This window comes from Myotis lucifugus, unplaced genomic scaffold, assembly GCF_000147115.1.
Source record: "Myotis lucifugus unplaced genomic scaffold, Myoluc2.0 scaffold_211, whole genome shotgun sequence".
NCBI lineage: Eukaryota > Metazoa > Chordata > Mammalia > Chiroptera > Vespertilionidae > Myotis > Myotis lucifugus.
This window is the reverse complement of record NW_005871259.1, coordinates 357486-379010: the sequence shown is the minus strand read 5'-3', so window position 1 is coordinate 379010 and position 21525 is coordinate 357486. Positions and strand designations below refer to the sequence as shown.

General features: G+C 37.9%; 1 protein-coding gene across 3 annotated transcripts in view; it reads left to right on the top strand.

Annotated features, from left to right (window-relative positions):
• Nucleotides 1–21525, top strand: part of GORAB (golgin, RAB6 interacting) — a 36563-nt gene that overhangs the window by 2135 nt on the left and 12903 nt on the right. The window contains exons 2-5 of one of the 3 annotated variants that reach the window (XM_023761568.1): nucleotides 4079–4436; nucleotides 10532–10633; nucleotides 12491–12631; nucleotides 20459–20804. In XM_023761568.1, coding sequence (XP_023617336.1) covers nucleotides 4079–4436; nucleotides 10532–10633; nucleotides 12491–12631; nucleotides 20459–20804 — 947 coding nt within the window. Of the gene's footprint in view, nucleotides 1–4076; nucleotides 4437–10531; nucleotides 10634–12490; nucleotides 12632–20458; nucleotides 21520–21525 lie in introns of those variants that run through there. The other 2 variants (XM_006097754.3, XM_023761569.1) reach the window with 2 other exon arrangements.

Below are 21525 nucleotides of genomic sequence, written 5' to 3'. Positions count from 1 at the left end.
TTGAGAATGTTCTCAACACTCTTCATTATAATATTGAAAATCTGGGACTAAACCAAGTGTTCATTAACAAGGAAGTGGATAAATAAATTGTGGTATAATCATCCAGAGAACTACTATATAGCTAGTAGGAATATATGAACACATGCATTAACACGTATAACTTTCATAAATACAATGTATGAAAAGAGCAAGTTGCAGGAGAATGTATAGTCTGATACCATTTATGGAAGGTCAAAATCATATAAAGCCTGTATATTTTAGGAATATAGGAGCTCTATAAAGAAAGTCAAGGGAATGAAACACAAAATTCAGGGTTGGGGGAAGCAAGGAGTGGAACATAGGAAGCTTCAAAGGTAGTGGTACTTATGAAATTAATTACCAACTTAAGCGGCAGTAATAAATAGCCCTAACATATCAATTGTGTAAAAAAATAAAGGTTTTAAAAAATTTTTATTCCAGCTTTCTGTCTAACATGGGTTGGCAGGTGACTCTACTCCATATAGTCATTCCACACAATGCCTTGGTACTGTCCTATAGGAGTTCACCATGGCAAGAGAAGATTGAGAAGTAAGCATTGGCAATAAATACTTCCACCAATAAATGACATGTGTCACTTCTATTTCATTTAACAAAAGCAAGTCATATGACTTGCAAGACAGGAAATACAGTTATTGTGTGTGTTCCAAAAAGGGGGTAATGCTCTATCCTTAAACAGCAATTATATCTACTGTAGCCATGTTTTATTTGTTAAACTGTGTTGTATTTTTATAATCCATACTGGATGGAGTTTGTGTGTGTGTGTGTGTGTGTGTGTGTGTGAGAGAGAGAGAGAGAGAGAGAGAGAGAGAGAGAGAGAGAGACATTATAGGATGTATGACTTATTTCATAACTAGAGGCCAGGTGCACAAAATTTGTGCACCAGGGGGAGGGGCAGAGGAGTCCCTCAGCCCGGCCTGTGCCCTCTCGCAATCCGGGACCCCTCAGGGGATGTCTGACTGCTGGTTTACAGGCCTAAACCGGCAGTCAGGTATACCTCTCGAAATCCAGGACGCTGCATGCACCAGTGACCATACTTTTCATACAGGTGAAAGGCATCTTGCTGTTGTATGGGCAGCTACATTTTTTTGCCCTGATTATAAAAGGTAGTATATAACATGATCCTTCTAAGGCAGTAGTACCATTTTCCCCATCTTATGGGTGGAAAAACTGAAGCAGAGAGAAGTTGAGTAATTGACTTTGTCACAGTTATAAGTGTCAGAATCAGGGCTGACCACAAAATGTGCAAGCCAGAGTCCATGCATGTCATCGCTGCATCATCCTGTTTTTCAGTGTTAGAGTAGCCTTGCCAGGTTTTAATTTTTAAATCTAAGAGACTGTTCTCAATATATAGGGTAGGGTCCCTAGGACTGGCCGACAATCAGGGCCGATCTGTGGGGCAACTGGTGGGGCAATCGGGGAGCCCCTGCTGGCACCTGCCTTGGCTGGCCTGGCACCGCCCACACTCTGGCACCCCCTCCGCCCACCAGTTGTTCTGCAGGTTGTTCCACTGATCGGTCGATTTGCATATTAGGGTTTTATATAGATAGATGAAAAATTTGGAAATATAAAAGCAGTGCAGCTACAATGCTTTATGTTTTCCAGTTGTTGCTGATATATAAAAATACAAATAAGCCAAAGAAAAACTGACAAAAAAGACATGAAAAGGAAATATGAAGAGATGCTTATCACCATCAATAAGCAGAGAATTGCAAATCAAGAGCATAATGAAATACTGCTTCATACCCATTTGACTGACAGAAATTTAAAAGTCCTTTATCAGATGTGTCTGTTGCAGTGAGTTTTCTCACTCCCTTTTGCACAGCAGAAGTTTTTAATTTTAATGAAGTCCAGCTTACCAAATATCTTCTTCATAGATAGTGCCTTTGGTGTTGTATCTAAAAAGTCATTGCCATACCTAAGGCCATCTAGGTTTTCTCCTATATTCTAGGCACTTTATAGTTTTGAATTTTGCATTTAGGTCTTTGATTTATTTTGAGTTAATGTTTGTGCAGGGTGTAAGGTCTATGTCTGGATTCATTTTCTTACATGTGGATGTCCAGTTGTTCCAGGACCATTTGTTGAAATGAAATGTCTCCATTGTACTACCTTTGCTCCTTTGTCAAAGAGCAGTTGACTGTATTTATGTGAGCCTGTTTCTGGGCTCTCTATTCTGTTCCATTGGTTTGTCTATTCTTTTGCTAATAACCTACTGTCTTGATTACGGTAGCTTTAGAGTGTCAGTCCTCCCAACTTTATTCTTCAATATTGTGTAGCTATTCTGGGTCTTTTGCCTCTTTGTATAAGCTTGAGAATCACTTTGTCAATATCCACAAAATAATTTGCTGGGATTTTTATTGTTATTTCAATGAATCTATAGATCAAGTTGTGATGAACTGACATCTTGACATTATTGAGTCTTCATATCCATTTATTTAGTTCCTTGATTTCATTCATCAGAGTTTTGTAGTTTTTCTCATATAGCTCTTGTACATATTGTGTTAGACTTATACCTAAGTATTTTTTTGAGTGCTATGTAAATGGTATTGTATTTTTAATTTCAAATTCCACTTGTACATAGAAAAGCAATTGACTTTGGTATATTACTCTTGTATTCTGCAACCTTCCTATAATGGCTTATTGGCTTATTAGTTCCAGGAGTTTTTTGGTCATATGTTTTATTTTTAAGTGGCCTGATTTTTTTGTTGTTTGAGAGTTTTAAATCATATAGTGGGTTCTGTGAAAATGCAAAATGAAATGGAAGCTAACGTACAGAATTTGAGTGTCACTATTAATTCAGCTGAAGAGTATAACTGGGAAGTAAGCAAACTCAATCATATTTTCTGGTGGTGTGAATAAAGATCAGTAGCCAAGAATAAGTTCCTATTCCAAGATTCAGGAGGCTACTCTATGTTTCTGGCTAAAGTCAACAACAATAACATTTTACTTTAAATAGTACAGCTATTTTTAAAAAATGTTTTCTTTACCCGTCTCATTAAATCTTTACACCAACTCCATATGAGTTAAGTGGAGAGGTAATTTTCAACCAGTTTGACAGATAAGGAAACTGAGGTATGGAATAAATAATTGCTTGAACTAAACAAAAGCAACTCTGGAACTGTGACTCCAGAGCTTTGAACTCTCCCTTGGAGAATCTAAATAATAAGTTTGTATTGCTTCAAAGGTCAATATGCAGAATTTAAAAGCCCTATTTGAGTTCATTTACAAGGACTTATAATTTCATTTCCTGGGTATTTTATAAAGAATATCATTTTAAAATTTATTAAATATAGTATGAATGTGAGTTAAATTCTCCAGTTATCTTCCCTATAAGGTTAATACTAATATGGACTATATAAAAAGTGTAATAGAAGTATTATTACTCAGTTTATAATATGACTTGTTTTATCTTCCTCTATTGCTTTGATCAGGCTGCTATTAAAGTTAGGTTGCATACATTGATTAAAGTCTAACTAGACTTTGGGGAACACAACCTTGGACTTCTGGAAGATGAAAGAAAACAATTTAGGGTAAACTAGAAATAAGGGACTTCATGTAGTTATATTTTGTGTATAGCATCTTCTTATGTATCAGATTGCCTTAATATCTGTGAAAATTTAAGAAAGGTGAAGCTCATTTGAAAATTCAACCACCATTTTATTTCAGGAGAGTAGCCACAACCGTAAATCAAATTGAAGATATATCAGAGAATTCATTTGTCTCTGTATCTTGGTCAAATAGGTGATACTTTTGATAATAATCAGATCAAGTTGAAAAGCCTTGTTTTGTATTCTAAGGCCTTACTCACAGATAAATAGCTCTCCTTGAAGATAAATTGAGAGGTAGGACAGTTTTTGTTAAATGTTAACAGTAGATTGAAGAACTATCTAAACTCTGCAGGAAGATGCTGTTTTTCCCTGGGCTTTTAAGCTAGAGCAGGGGGATTATTAAAAAGTTTAATGTTAATCCTTTATTTTCTTAGAGAAATTATAATTATTTGCTGTTCACACAAAGGAATTTTCCTTCATTTTCTTTTATGTAGATCCATTTGAACCACAGCGGCGTCCCCCTATGAAGAAAAGTCGACAACAACTTCAGCGAGAAAAAGTCCTTCAAGAGCAAAGCCAAAAACTTGGACTGCAAGATGGATCAGTCAGATTACCTCCAGAGCAGCTGCTCTCTGCACCACAACAGAGATTCAGTCATCAAAAGCCACATTTTTCTCCCCCTACTGCTCCTAATCCTCTTACACTCAACTCTCCTGTTGGCAATGGAAAACCACAGGGCACTGAAAGTCAACCACGGGAACTGGGACTTGAGAATTCCCGGGATGGTCACATAAGTGCTGAGGTTGTACCTCTAAAACCAGATTGCAAATTGGAGAAAAAGAAAGTGGAATTGTTAGTAAGTCTATATATCCATGATATATTTTCCATTTTACTTTTTTTTCCTATTAGGCTTTGAAGAAATGTAGTTTTAACATTTTCTCTCTTTCATATTCTAACCTAGAAATGTGATAAACAAATTGTCAAAAAAGAGCTACTACCTAAATATATTATAAGTCAGTCAGTGTTAGGCATTTTATGTTCAATGTTACTTAGTTCATTATTTTCACTTTGTAGCTATTTTGGACTTAGAATAGCTATTGTGTTCTCAAAGCCAATACACAACTAGTAGGTAGTAGAGTTGGGACTCACATAAAAGTCTCTCTGAATCCAGAGTCTATAACCTTGACACTCACAGAAGCATTTCTTATATGTACTCCTTCCCAAATTTAATGCATTCTTCAACTTCCAGGCTGCATCTTCATTGGCCCAGAAAAGGATACTTGTGAAGAGACATGTAGGGATGGTCAGAGGAAAGAGTGTAGGAAATTAAGGGGACTAATTAAATAATCCACATGCGTCATTAGATTTCTTTTTATTCTTATTTAATTTGTTTGTGTTTGCAACCACCTCCAGAATTTAGTTTAGCCACATTCTTGTGAAAATTGCCATTCTATGACTTGTAAATTCATATAATCATATGTTATTTACTTTGACAGGAGATGTTTAGCTGTGTGAATTATGAGAGCAAAATTGAACATGTGCATACATTCAAATAGTTTACCAACAAAGGCCTGAGACAAATAGGGGGCGGGTTTGAATTGAGCCGGGCAATTTAGATTGCATGTCATGAGGAAAATTATTCTTTTCTTAGGTACTTGGGAGAATTTTCATTGAAGACATGCAATGTCAGAAACTATTGTTGAAAAGGAGGAATTCTGAGGCTCTAAGAACGGGAAAGGAAAGCTTTATTCCAGAGACTGTTCAGAAATGATATCTCACTCCTATGGAAGAGGCAAAGATCAGGCCAGAGAATAGTAAAGAATTAAGAAAGAGAAAAAGGACTTGGGAATAGAGGATCCTTGCCTAGCAAGTTCCCAGATGCTGTAGTACAGTGGCCGTCAACCGGTGGTCCGCGGACCACTGGTGGTCTGTGAGGTCTGAAAGGTTGGTGACCGCTGCTGTAGTAGACCACCGAGCCCTCTGAAGGAGAGAGGCCCTGATCAGAATAATGGTGAGAAAATGTTCAGGTGTCAGTGTTGCAGAATATTTGGGATAGGGTTCTCGCTGAGCTGAAACTAAGGCATCTGGTGAGGAGGTGACTGCGATAATAAAAATGAGAAAGGACCAGCACTAAGATAGAAGTTGTAGGAATGGAGAGAAGGATAATTGTGGAAGTGATTGCTAAGTCTGGGAATAGATATTTTTGGTATACGGCTGTAAGAAATGTCAACAATAGGAACAAATAGCTTTTTCATTATCTTGTTTAATTTGAGTTGACATCAAGTTGATGAATTTATGGGAAATTTTAATATACTTCTTTCAGAATTAGATTGGAAGACAATTCATGTTTTCAGACCTTTGAAGTTTTTCTTTATCCCACCATTCAAGTCTTAGTTCATAGTTTTTTACTTTGTTTACAAATGTTTAAGAGCTGGAAAGAAGTGAGCAAATTGAAAGAAAATGAATGAAATAAACATTGGTTATTGTTCTAAGGGTGTTTCATGGTGCAGACTTTTATTATAGAAAACTCTATAGAGTCACTTCTGGGTAAGATGGCAGAGTAAGTAAATGCTGTGCTCACCAGCTCCCACAACCACATCAAACTTACGGCTAAGTTATAGAACAACCACCCTCGAGAACCACCTGAAAACTAGCTGAACAGCCCACCAGTGGTTAAGCATTGACCTATGAACCAGGAGGTCATGGTTTGGTTCTGGTCAGGGCATATGCCGAGGTTGCAGGCTCGATCCTCAATGTGGTGTGTGCAGGAAGTGGCCAATCACTGTTTCTCTCTCATCGTTGATGTTTCTATCTCTTCCCTCTCCCTTCCTCTCTGAAATCAATAAAAATATATTTAAAAAAAAAAAGAAAATGAACTGAACCGAACTCCTCTAACTAAAGATAACAAAGAGAAAGACTGGTAGGAGGGACATACAGAGCAGGCAGGTCCCACACTCATGGTGTGGCGATAAGATTCAGGAGGGCTATCTTGGCTGTGAGAGTTCCTTATTGAGTTAGGGGTCCTAACCCTAGGCCATCTCTCAAGCCCAGGGCATCAGTGCTGAGAAGAGGAGTCCCCACAACATCTGGCTGTGAAAATCACCAGGGATTGCACCCTTGTGAGACGGAGGGCTGCTGGAGGCCCAGGCTTTCTTCTTGAGGAGTCTGTGCATGGAGTTACTCACAAACTCCAAGGAGTAAGTGAATTGCCCAGTTTCAAATGAGGATTGGAAGGACAGGGGCCAGCTCGCTCTGGGGACAGAAACACTGGCAGGTGCCATCGTTCCTTTGTTGAGCCCAGCACATACGGGTACCAATCTAAGGTATCACCGTTCGCCCCACCCTGGTGAATCCCTGAGACCTCACCTCACTCAACTCATGGACTGCCTCAGCTCATACTGTGGACTTCTCCTAAAATCTTAAAGGTTCACAAATCAAACAAGCAGCAGCTGTCCTCAGCATGCTCTGTACCTCTTGCTAAGCAACCCTAAGCCTGACACAAGGGATGACTAATCTCAACTTGCATTTGGCTGGCCTCAGCTCAAATCATGGTCTCCACCAAAGGGTCCCAAGCCTGACACTACTGACAGTGGCATTGGTTTGCTGCATAGTCTCTCCCAAGCACCTCCAAGTCTGGCACAAGCATCAACCAACTGCAGATCACTTTGTAGCTTTGACCAGGTGGCCCCAAGCCACTGGAGTCTGACCTTGGCCTGCAGTGGAGCTCCTCCTAAGAGGCTTCAAAACCAACACAACTGGTGACCAACTTCAGACCACACCAGAGCATCACCCAACCAGCTCCACAAAAGACACACCCAAAGGGTGAACTTAGCTGGCACCACAGCCCACCTGAAGAGACTCCCTCTCTATGGGATAAGCCTCTACACGGCAGCTTTCCGTAGTCATAGCTAATCCTCACAGCAAGTAAGCCAGGCGGGCAATCCCACCCATTGATGTGCCAATAGCAATCAGGGCTCAACTACCACAGGAAGGCACACATAACCCACAAAAGGGATGCCCCTGGAGCACCTGGCTTAGGTGAACAGAAGGACTGCACCATGGGGCCTCAGAGAACATCTACTATATAAAGCTACTCTGCCAAGACTGGGAGACATAGCAGATCTACCTAATACATAGAAATATAAGGATTCAAACAAATGAGGAGCCAAGCATTTCCCAAATGAAAACATAAAAAAGAGCAACAAAATGGAGAAAGCAATCTGCCAGATAAAGAGTTCAAAACAGTGGTTGGCTATAGAATGCTCAATGAACTTAGAAGAAGAATAGATGAACTCAGTGAGAACCTCAACAAAGAGAAGGAAACCATAAAAAAATGAATAATAACTGAAATGACTACATTAGAGGGAATCAACAGCAGGTTATAAGAAGCAGAGGATTGAATCAGCGATCTGGAAGATAAAGTAGCAGAAAACACCCAATTGGAACAGAAAAATAATTTTTTTTTTTAACGAGGACAGTTTAAGGTACCTCTGGGACAACATCAAGTGTATCAACATTCACATCATAGGGGTGCCAGAAGAAGAAGAAAAAGAAAACGAGGGGCTGAGAACCTATTTGAAGAAATGATGACTGAAAACTTTTCTCACCTGGCAAAGGAAATAGACAAGCCCAGGAAGCACAGAGTCCCAAATAAGATGAACCCAAAGAAACCCACAGCAAGACATAATTAAAATGCCAAAGGTTAAAGACAAAGAATCGTAAAAGTAGCAGGAGAAAAGCAGTTATGTATCAGGGAACTCCTATAAGACTGTCAGGTGATTTCTCAACAGAAATGTTGCAGGCCAGAAGGGATTGGCTTGAATATTCAAATTGATGAATGGCAAAGACGTACAACAAAGGTTGCTCTACCCAGCGAGTCTGTCATTTAGAATCAAAGGAGAGAGAGTTTCCCAGACAAGAAATAGCTAAAGGAGTTCATCACTATTAAACCAGTTGAAATACTGGTTTAATAGAAATAGAAATGTCCAAAGGACTTCTTTAAGTAGAAAAGAAAAGATCAAAACTATGAATAAGAAAATACAGGAAAGAAAATTCTCACAAAGGCAAATGTAGTAAAAGCAGTGGATCAATCAACTGTTGAGGTTCTCACTGAGTTAATCTATTCTAAATAGAAAGGTTAAAAGGAAAAAGTACAGAGACCATGTTTAATTAAATTATACATAAATACACACAGAAGAAGTAAAAAAGAATGACAAAGACAAACATGGAGGGGAAGAGTAAAAATTGTAGTGATTTTAGAACATGCTCGAACTTAAGGAACCATCAACTTAAAATAGACTGCTCTAGCCCAGCCAGCATGGCTCAGCATGGCTCAGGAGGTCACTGTTCTATTCCCAGTCAGGGCATGTACCCAGGTTGTGGGCTCAATCCCCAGTGTGGGGCATGCAGAAGGCAGCCAATCAATGATTCTCTCATAATTGATGTTTCTATCTCCCTTCCTCTCTGAAATCAATAAAAATATATTCTAAAAAAAATAGGCTGCTATAAATATAGTTTGGTAAATATGAAGCATATGGTAACCGCAAAGCAAAAATCTCTAAGAAATATACAAGAAATGAAGAGAGGGATCCAAACACAACACTAGCAAGTTATCAGTGTACAAGAAAAGAACCAGAGAACTTCAAAAACAATCAGAAGACAACAAAATGGCAATAACGACATACCTTTCAATAATTACTTTATATGACCCAGCAACTTCACTCCTGAGTATTTACCCAAAGAGATTCAAAACACTCATCTGAAAAAGACATGTGCACACATGTTCATTACAATCTTATTTACAGTAGCCAAGATATGGAAGCAACCTAAGTGTCCATCTATAGATGAGTGGATAAAAAAGAATGGTACATATGTACAGTGGAATGTTACTCAGCCATAAAAAATGAAATCTTGCCACTTGCAACAACATGGATGGACCTAAAGGGTATTCTGCTAAGTGAAATAAGTCAGACAAAAGGACAAATACCATATGATTTCAGTTATATGTGGAATCTCAAAAGCAAATGAACAAACAAAACAAACTAATAGAACAAATTTATAGTTGCCAGATGGGAGGGGGTTTGAGGAGAGAGGTGAAAAAGGTGAAGGGATTAAGAAGCACAAATTGGCAGTTATAAAAATAGTCCCAGGGATGTAAAATACAGCATAGGGAATAGAGTTAATAATATTGTAATAACTACATATTATGTGAGTTGGGTACTCAATTTATCAGGGTGATGACTTTGTAAGGTATATAAATGTCTAATATGTTGTACACCTGAAATTAACATAGTATCATATGTCAACTGTAATTGAAACACTTTTTAAAAAAATTAAATGCACATTCAGTCTGGAGAAAAAGAAAACTCTCTAGGCATGCAAAGAAAGGAAATTGTGATACATAACCAGGAGGAAAGTCATCGAGAGAAACAGCCCACAAACAATGGGAATTATCAGGCAAGGAATATTTAAACAGCTATTACAAATATGTTCCATGTGCCCAAGAATGTAGACTATAAAATGATTTAATGATTAAATCACTAAAATGATTTTTAAAAGAACTTTGAAAAATATAACATGATGTTAGCTACAGACCTATTTATTTGTCTCTCCATTTTGCATATAATACATAATTAACTTACACAGGTTTCTTTGTACTTCTAAAAAATGCCACATTATTCTGGCTTCCAGTTTGTGGGTTCCTAGGTTATATATATATAATGGATTTCAAAGGGCCAATTTATGGTATGTAAGCCTTCTTTACTTCAAATCATAATCTTTGTTTCTATTAGAACAAAATAATGAGCTGCAGATGGGTTCCTTTCAAAAGGACTTTTTAAAAATATATACATAATCTGGCTGATTAAATTTTATACGTAGGGGACTGAGACTGGGAAGGTGTGGGGTGGTGTTCCAGAAACTCATTTTTACACTTTTTTGCTCCCTAGGCAAGAAAAGTCTCGTTGGGAAGTCCTCCAACAAGAACAGCGGCTAATGGAAGAGAAAAATAAACGTAAGAAAGCTCTTTTGGCTAAAGCTATTGCGGAAAGGTGAGGCACCTGAACCAGAGGACATGGTTTGCAATCTGCAGTCAGCTCTGTCATGTTTTATATTTATTTTCCTATGTCTATGCTAATAAACTGACATTTTCTTTAAGGCTGATTAAACAAATTATGCTTTATAAATGATACTGAAGTCATTTAAGGATAGATCATAGCAAATTTACTGGTAATACAGGTACAATTAAAACTTAAGGATCGGTGTCAGTGCTTTCAGTTTTAACCATCTATACATTCATAAGGGAGCAGTAAATAGCTGTCAATATAAGTAAATTAAGAAATGCAAGTTTTCATTTTGACATGAGGGGGCCTTTATCATCTAACATGTAGAGGAGCAGATTGTTCCATATAAATGTTCTATACTCCCACAAATCTTATGTTTCCTATGGACGTTTTTCTTAAATAATTATTCTGCCCCCACTGATAGAAGATACATGATATAATTTAAGCTTTTATTGATGACTTGGGTCACCATTGGGAGCACTGTCCCATACTGTGTGCAGTTCAGTTTTTCTCTCACCTTCCAATGTTAGTGTGTCCAAAATCCCCCACCCTTTTTTTTACTGTGTTGTGCTGGCCTCAAACAAGAACATTCCCATTGGAACTGCTTTTCCCATCCCTCACCCACTCTTTCTGCCCTTTTATTATTTTTTATTTTTAAATTTTTTTTGGTTAATCCTCGCCCGAGGGTATTTTTTCCATTGGTTTTCAGAGAGAGTAGAAAGGAGGGAGGGAGGGGGAAAGAGGGGGGGGGGAGAGAAAGAGAGAGAATGAATCATCCATGTGAGAAAGACACATCAATTGGTTACCTCCTGTACATGCTCCAACTGGGACTGGGGATTGAACCTGCAACCCAGGTACATGCCCTTGACTGAAAATCGAATGTGCAACGTTTTGGTGCACAGGCTGATGCTTTAACCACTGAGCAACACCAGCCAGGGCTCTTTTCTTGCAATATGTGGTTTTATGTGGGAGTTTTATTATCCTGTGAAATGTGTGTGAAATTTTGAAATGAGTGAAATCATTATTAAAGGTTGGCTTTTGTCTTTGTTTTGTTTTTTAAGTTTGTAATGTACTTGGGGGTGGTGAGGGGACTGAGAGATGGTGAGGCTGGATATGCTTTTAAACAAGAAAAAAAACTGCTTGGCTTTGAGACGCAGAAAGAAAAATTTTGAGGACCTGTAGTTTTACGTAAAGAACAGGAATCAAAGCAATAACAGTTTGGGGAAATGAGTCCTAAGAAAGTTAAAACCAAATAGATGTTTCTAGACAAATAAATCATGTTTGATGCAGGCATCTGTTCTTGGTTTCCAGGTATCCAATGAAAATGGGCTAGAGATTTGAAGAGTTGTGTTCAATGCTTCAATGTAAAGAGAATACAGATATATTCTTTTAGTGCATATTCTCATCCTTATGGAATGAGTATGCCTATGAACTATTTATTGATAAATTTTTCAGTCTTTTCCCCTGTATATGAAAATCATCTATAATAATAAAAGCATAATATGCAAATTAGACCGGACAGCCAAATGTCCTTATAGACGACCTTCCGAATGAAGCCGGGGCTGAGAGAGCCAAGCCCCTTGCAAGAATTTCGTGCATCAGGCCTCTAGTACATGCTAATAGAAAATTTGGAACAATACGGAGAAGAAGCGCAAATCTTAGCGATACACCAAAATGTTACGGGCATTTGACTTATTTCTATTTTTCTTATATTATCTAATTTTTAAAAATTATACATTATATTCATATTGTAAATACAGTAGCTTGTTTTTTTCATTTACATTGTATATGGATATATGGTTTTAGAATGTTTTTATTTTCCCACTCATGTTCCTAATTTTCTAGATCTAAAAGAACTCAGGCAGAGACCGTGAAACTGAAGCGGATCCAGAAGGAGTTACAGGCTTTAGATGACATGGTGTCAGCTGACATTGGAATTCTCAGGAACCGGATTGACCAGGCTAGCCTGGACTATTCAAATGCTCGGTGAGTTGGAGAAATTTGATTCAGAACAAGCAGTTCGATTTAATTAATGTGTATTGCTAGCTGGGTCAGGACCTTATGTTTATCATTCGTTTAAGCCTCATAACCACCGCATTAAGTGTTGTATTTATTCCTGGTTTGGAATAAGTAGTGTCAAGTGTGTCTCCTCTTCTTGAAGTCTTCCTTTACTTTGCCCTACCCCTTAACCTTCTTCATATTCCCTTTAGATTATTTCCTGCATTGTTTATTTACATTTTAGTCTTTCTTACTAAAGCATCGGGTATTTAATGTTCGAGACTCTTTAAATATCTGAATGACTTGCCCCCAAATTATAATTCTAATGCCAACTCTATGGTTTTTCTGTTAAGAAATTTTGATTGAGGTTCTCCTTAGGGATTAGCCTAGTTCTCATTTCAGTTTTCATTAAAGAAACATCTAGTTTATTTGTTAAAGCCTATGAGTATTTAAAGAAAATACCACTGTCTTGAAAGCTGGAAGTTTTTTCTTTCCAATTCTATTCTGTATAAAATGGTTTGCTATCGTGTGTTTCCTTGGTTTCAGCCATTGGCATTTTTTAAGAGAAAAAAATCATCATGGAGTATTTTTAAAATGAACTAACACATGTAAAGAATTACATGAACTTTGCAAGCAGATAAAAAGGCAAAAAATTAAGTCCAATTTCAGGGTTTTCAGTCCTTTCAACATTGCTTTAATCATCCTGGTTTGTCTTTTTTCACAAGGGAATGCTGTGTTAATGACTCCGTTTTGCATCTTTCTCTGTAACACTAGAAATCAATCAGAATGCCTCATTAGTCCAGGGTAAACCACAGCATCAGAATGTTTATATAACAATTTAATAAAGCGGAAATGCTTGATTGTGGTTTTTAATTCACTGTTTATTATTTAAGAAAGAGGTTTGTGGTGTCCTCATGATTTTTGTAATTGTTGTTTGACCATGTGCTGTTAGATTTAATGGGTTGCCTAAATTAATGCCATCAGTAGCTGATAACTAGAAGTTCCAGATTTCTACTAATAAGGTCATTAAGGAGGTGACCAAGATTTTATTAAGATCAAACTAAGCCTAGATGTTTAGCACATTTTATTCTCTGTAACTTAAGGTTGCCAGAGGAATTTTTTTTTTGCCTTTATTGCCTTTTATATGAATAATTCAGATTATTCTGGATACTTCAACAGAAAATTTATCTGATTATGTTTTAATTCTGACCTAGAGGAGGCTGGAAAAGGATGCCTTTGTACACTGAACATTATATTTTTAAAATTTCATAGTTTTAGCCTTCAGAGAACCACAAAGAAGGTGGAATTACAGGTTAAAGGAGGAAACAGCCCATAAAATTGAAATATTTATAATGAAATTTCAGTAAATTTTTACAAAATAAAAAAATTTTACATGGTGCATTTTTTACATCTCTTAACAAGCTCAAAATGATAATTTCTTAAGGTACTGATAATGACATCATTGTATGTAAATATCCATATTGCATGTGTGAGGCTATTTTTTAAAATCTTATTAACAATTGTGACCAGAACCAGCATTGTATCTTGTTCATTAAGACATTTTCTAAATTTATGTCTCTGGTTATTGAGAAATTATAGAATGGTAATATACTATTATGGTCTAGATTTCTACTAATCCCCAGGTAGTCCATTTATTTGGGAGATTTTCCTTGACTTTAAAAAAATATATACGGGTTAGTTCTCTAGTGCCTGGTACAGTGCTGTGTCCACAAAGGTTCTGGGATACTGAATAGGCCAGAGTTCACTGTGGAATTGGCTTCTGTAGAACACCATCAGGGCAAACACTTTTGAGTGAGCCAACTTGAGCATTGCTGCTGTGCTGCTGCTGCTGCTGCTGCTGCTGGCAGCAACAATGACAGTGCTGCCATATGCTGTGCAGACCAGCTTGTAAAACTCAGAGTGGCTGCATGTAGAACATTTCTTTAACCCTCAATATACCAGGAAAAACAATTATCACTATTTGCCACCTCTGTTTCACAGACGCTCCCCCACACACGTGTACACACACATGCACATGCATGTATAATTTTAAGTCATTTTATGAGTAATCAACAGAAGTGAGACTAAAAGGGATTGTGGAAAACAGCTTCATTAAAAATTGTAATAAGAACCTAAGCATCATAAACCTCATTGTATCAAGTAATGTTTGACTCCAAAACTTATTTTTTTAAAAAAGGAAAGAATGCAGCTATAGCCTCCCAGCAATACAGGATGGTCCAGATTCTTGTAAAATATGGATTGATTAAGTTCTTCCTATTGAAACTATTAACTATGAAAAATAACATTTTCTTTTTATCCTCTTTTCACTCATTGATTTGTGAGTTTGAGAACATTCATCTAGGATGTGTTTTTCTGAAGACATACTCTGAGATGTCACATATATGAACAGTGTCACCATCTAGAATCTAGACCAGCCGTGGGCAAACTACGGCCCGCGGGCCGGATCCGGCCCGTTTGAAATGAATCAAACTAAAAAAAAAAAAGACCGTACCCTTTTATGTAATGATGTTTACTTTGAATTTATATTAGTTCACACAAACACTCCATCCATGCTTTTGTTCCGGCCCTCCGGTCCAGTTTAAGAACCCATTGTGGCCCTCGAGTCAAAAAGTTTGCCCACCCCTGATCTAGACTGACTGTATGTGCATTTGTGTTGGTTAACTAGGGCTGCTATAACAGGTTACTACCAACTGGGTGTCTTAAAACAAGAGCAATATACTCTTACATTTTCTGGAAGCCAGCTTCTGAAATCAAGGTATTGGCCGGGTCACACTTCCTTCAGAGACTCTAGATTTTGGAGATTAGGAAGAGAATATCTTTGTGGGATCACTTTTTAGCCTACCACAACATTTATATTTTGACCTAATAAATGCAAAATGTTTTCATCTGTCAATTTTCTCTACTTTGCCAATAGCACAGAGAATAAAAAAAATACTAATTCTCAACTGTGTTCAATGAAAGCTAGAGCAGATTACAAAACTGGGGTTTCCAGTCTTTTATACTTTCTTGAAAGATGATGTAAAACTTTGGACAAAGCAGTAAGGAAATTGAACCATAATGATTTATTTCATTATAGCACCATCCTTTTAGGTCATTTCACCAGTCTCTTTTTTCTTATTATTTTAATTTGTTAGCATAAATGGGAATAATTGGTAAGAAGGAAATACGACATAGGGTGATGAAATGGCAAAATGTTAAAAAAATAATATCTCAACGATCTGGTAAAGTAACCTAGATTTATAAAAGGATCCAATGGACCTATGTAGTAATTGCAAAATATGATTAGTCTTACTCTATTTTTTTTAAATATAAATATATTTTCTCTTTGTTCTCTAGAGGACTTCTAATACAGGACTTTAAAAATCATGATATGTTGATGCTTACAAATAGTTATAATTGCTAATAAAAGAAACAGAAAAACTAAAAGTGGATCAGTGGAACCTAATGGCATGCCACGGGTTAATGATTGAGTTGTTGTTGTTGTTGTTGTTTTAATTTCAGGGATACCAAAGCCAAGACACAGTTTCTAGAATCCTTTAAATAACAATTAAATCATTCAATGTCCCTTTAAAATAACAAACTAAATCTATAATTACATTTCAGCTGAATTTCTCTTACTGTGTTATATATAATGCACTTACTATTCTGTTCCAAAGTGTGTCTTCAGGCTGATGTGGTACATCCACCTGACCCCCAGGCCCATATTGCAGTTTGTAAAACTAATCAATACTTTAAACATAAATCACTCTGTACAAGAATATATATGCATGTTTCTGGCCAGAAGGACTTAAATAAATAAACAAAATGCAGGATCTTCAGTGATTTATCCAGGGTGAAAGATTAATGGAAACCTAGGTAACTATTTGCAAATTTTCATTTCAATTCAGCATTCATGAGCCCGGGTCAGTAAATCTTTCCTGGCTGACTTTGACTGGCTGAGGGCGACCACAGCCTTGCAGAGAAGGGAGGATTGAGTGGGGGGGAAGGGGCGAGGTAGTCATAGACCTATAGAGAGTGTTGTTAGAGTATTTATGTTTGATGCCAGAACATTCACAAACAGGATATGTTATACAGTATGGCAATCAGGGATCCAAATATCCAACAGAGCTCCTTTAGCACAATTCTCTTAACACAGAGGGTAATGGAAAAACAGTTTTCCCATTCCCATGTTTACTAGAGGACAGTAAAAAAAAAAAGAAAAGAAATATTATAAATAAATGTTATGTAAGTTAGAGTTTTCAAGTATAAGCACCAGATCCTTACATTTTGCATCGTTTTCATTTGAGATATATGTTCAGTGAGATACTGACAGTGCTTTTTGAGTCTGGTGCTCCGGAGGGGAAGTTCTGTTTCTTGAGTACCTACCAGCCCCTAGACCAGACACTTGCCCTACTCCCATTACTTAATCCTTAATGCTCCTATGAAGTACTATTATCACCATTTTACAGATAAAACAGAACTCAATTGAAGGAAACTACCTCGGGTCACTCCACTGGATTTTTAGTCATTGCGTGCTTCGTCTCCAACCCCTCCCCCAGGAGCCTGGCTGTGTTTTATACTCATGATGCTGACCCTGGGCCATCTCTGATTAGAACAAAGACAAGCTACCAACTCCAAAACATTTCATCTATAAGCTACTAGTAAACAAGGGTTCAGAGCATGGCCTGGTACTATGAGCTCTGTGAAGAACAGAGACCCGTTCCAACTAGCTCAGGTAAAAAGTGGGTTTTGTTATTTTATAGGTTACAGGAGGGTGTCTCACAGGCATGTGATCATAGTCAAAGGCTCTCCTCTTCAATGCTCAGACACCACAGTTTCTCTAAAGCATTTCGGCTTTTCCTACTATACTCACCACCCAATATTGCCACCAGCTGTGGCTCTATATCAGATCCACACCCACTCCCCCCACTCTATCAGAGTTCCAAAATTCCAGAGGGAGGACCTAAGTTGGCTTTTTACCTGAGCTAGTTTGACTGGGTCTCTCTTCTTCACACCCAAGAAAAAAACAAGTATACATTTAGCAAATGGCAAAGGCAGGTTTAGAACTCCGGGTTTTCTACAATCAAAGCCTTTTATTTTTTCGCTATCTCTTCTTCCAAGACAGAGAATCTTGAGTTAGGAGATACAAGTATTTCTTTTTTGCTATAATTCTAGGACTAGAAATTACTTATTACATTGAGTTGTATAGGCAATCATAAGACAGCATAGCCTTCACAACTGTTAGTGGAAATTAAATGGAATAATTACTTGGTAAGTGGAGATCACTCTTTTCTTGGCAAAAATAAAAGCAGCAAATTATATAGAAAAGTCAAAACACAGTGAACCAATATATAAGGGGAAATAAAGGGAAATCGCAGGATGACTTTCCCAGTAGAATTACCTTACTTCAAGTAAGACTGGAGTTTACATATCTGACATTTATAAAATCTTCTATATAATAAAACCCTAATATGCAAATCGACCGAACAGCAGCAGAACAACTGGTGGAATGACCGGTCGCTATGATGCACACTGACCACTAGGGGGCAGACGCTCAACACAGGAGCTGCCCCGTGGGGATTGGGTCTAAACCAGCAGTATGACATCTTCTGAAGGGTTCCTGGATTGTGAGAGGGCGCAGGCCAGACATAGGGACTCCCCCCCCCCCCCGTGTAAGAATTTTGTGCACCGGGCCTCTAGTTTCCTAATAAAAGTCTGATAACACTGTTGTTGCAGAATGGAGAGGGTAAGAATAACTTAACCCAGGAATTCTCAAATGGGACATTTTTGCCCTTTGGAGAAGATGTGGAGACATTTGGTAATGTTCTGGAGACATTTTTGGTTATCACAACTAGAGGGTGCTACTGGCAGCTGGTGGGAGAAAGCCCGTGATGCTATGCTTCCTACAATGTCTAGGACAGCTCCCCACAACAAAGAATTACATGGTTCAAGTTGCCAGGAGTGCCAATGTTGAGAAACCCTTCCCAAACATATCCTGAGGTTTTCTTTCCTACTGGATGTTTACTTTTTGCCTGCACCCAGTATCATTTGCTTGGTGTGCCCTGTCCCATTTATATTCATTTCCCAACCACTGTCCATATCCTTCTCCACCAAAATTTTTCTTCCTTTTTTAATCCATTAATCAAAAGATACAGATTTCTCAACAACAAAAATCTGATTAAAAATGGGCAAAGGGCTCTAGCTGGTTTGGCTCAGTGGATAGAGCTTTGGTCTGCAGACCAAAGGGTCCTGAGTTAGATTCTGGTTAAGGGCACGTACCTCGGTTGCAGGCTCCTCCCTGGCCCAGGTCCTGGTCATGGCATGTGCAGGAGGCAACCAATTGATGTGTTTCTCTCATATTGATGTTTCTCTCTGTCTTTCCCTCTTTCTCCCACTCTCTCTAAAATCAATGGAAAAATATCCTCGGGTGAGGTTTAAAAAAAAAAATAGGCAGAGGACCTGAATAAACACTTTTCCAAGAAAGACATACAGGGGGCTAACATATATATGAAAAGGTGCTCAACATCACTAGTTATAAGGGGAATGCAAGTCAAAACCACAATGAAATACCACCTCATACCTGTTAAAATGGCTATTATCAATAAGACAAGAAATAACAAGTTTTGGAGAAGATGTGGAGAAATAGGAACCCTTGCACACTGCTGTGGGGATGTAAATTGGTACAGCCACTGTGAAAAACCTCCACTCTGGAGGTTTCTCAAAAAATTAAGAATAGAGCTATCTTATGATTCAGTGATCCCTTTTCTGCGTACCTTCCCTCAAATTTGAAAACACTGGTAAAGCTTTATGTACCCCTATGATCATTGCAGCATTATTCATAGTAGCTCACTGTCTTTTGACTTTTCTATATAATTTGTTGCTTTTTTTTTTTCATAAAACAACCTAAGTTGGATGATTGGATAAAGTAGATGTGGTACATATATACAATGGAATACTCCCCAGTCATTAAAAAGCTGAATTATTACCATTTGTGACAACATGATGGATCTTGAAAATATCCTAAGTGAAATAAGTCCCACGGAAAAGACAAGAACCATATAACTTCACTCTATGTAGGATATAAAACAAAAAGCAACCAATGAACAAAAAACTCAGATATAGACAGAATGGTGTTTACTAGAGGAGAAGGGAGCTGGAGAGAGGTAGAAGGAGCTAAAGGGGGTTAAATATATGGTGACAGAAGGAGACTAGACTTCAGGTGGTGAGTACAAGTAAAGTACGCAGATGTATTATAAAGTACACCCGAAACTAAGATAATGTGATTATTAACCAATGTCACCCTGATAAATTTAATTAATAGAGATTCTTTCGCCATCTTTTACTGTTTTACCACTTATAAATTTGACCAGTTGTGTGCTGGAGCTAGTTCATGAGAGCAGATTTTGTGCATCCCCTCCCCCCTTCCACATTCAGTTATATTGTAGCTTGAAATTGGTCAAGGTGTAGTGTTTACACTATGGAAGTTGACAAACACTACAAATCAGGACTTATCCCCTTTAGAGCTAGCATACCACTGAGTTCACCCTCTTCGCCTGCTTTCATTCAAGCACAGCTTTGGAAAGAGGCAATGAGTGCAGAAGAATGTTGATCTATAGGAGAGTCCAAGTGTGGATGTTACGGAAGTTTCAGCAGCAACAGTCCAGTTTGTCCAACATGTAGACAAGAGTTCATACAGTATTAATAGTCATATCTTCATTATACCTTGTTACCAAATTCTGGAGCTCATTTATTGCTGCTCGGCCCTCTGTCTACTATGGAAAACTAATGGACCAATCTTTGTACCTGTCCCTACAGGAAGCGGTTTGACAAGGCAGAAGCAGAGTATGTTACAGCCAAGCTCGATCTACAGCGCAAGACTGATACTAAAGAGCAGCTCACTGAGCACCTTTGTACAATCATACAGCAAAACGAGCTCCGCAAGGCCAAGAAGTTGGAGGAGTTGATGCAGCAACTGGATGTCCAAGCTGATGAGGAGACTTTGGAGCTGGAGGTGGAGGTGGAGAGACTACTGCATGAACAAGAGGCAGAAGCAGGGAAACAGAAGGTTCATGCAGAGAGGCCATTTCAGCCTTCCGGGGAGAGTGTGACATTAGGGTCTACTCAGAACAAAGAGCATCAAGCACCAACTGCTTGCCCAGAGGTAGATGAACAGTGTGAAAATCCCAAGAGCACTCCCCTTCTCACTCCAGACCACCCAAGTCAGGACGTGAAGACTAGTGCTCATGACAACGGTTCAGCCGCTCTGACCACATGAAGGGCCAGGGTTTGTTGTTTTCAGCTAATATGGGCTTCAGTAGACTTTCTGTTGTAGAGTGTGCCATGACCGCTGCTAAATGCCTCTTTAAAACAATATTAGTTTTTTAATCTAGGATTAGTGTTAGAAATAACATGTTGGACCATTCTAAAGCCTCAAATAATTATAATTTTATCCAGAGTTCACCTTGATTTTGGTCCAGTTTCCTTAGTGTCCCCTTATTTTGGGTGAAAACAAGTAACTTAAAGAATAGAAGAAAAATTACATGGTTATGAGTGTTTTCAGACCAGGTCAATATAGAACAAGTAAAATGAAAAATGATAATACCTCATCAAACTCATTTAACTTCTGGGAGAAGTGCTGGGACTGAGAATCCTGTTTTATGTCATCAGTAAAGAGACACAAAATTTAAACATGAAAAAGAAAACAAACAACTAACAAAAGTAGTATTTGGGTCTTACTAGATTATTATCTGTTTGGGTCTTACTAAAATTGCAAAACACAGTTTTGAAATTACCAGCTTAAGCCAACATTACTTTTGTATTCACATTGCCTTTTAAGTGGCTCTAGTTTACAACCCGAATTTTGGTTGACATATACACAAATA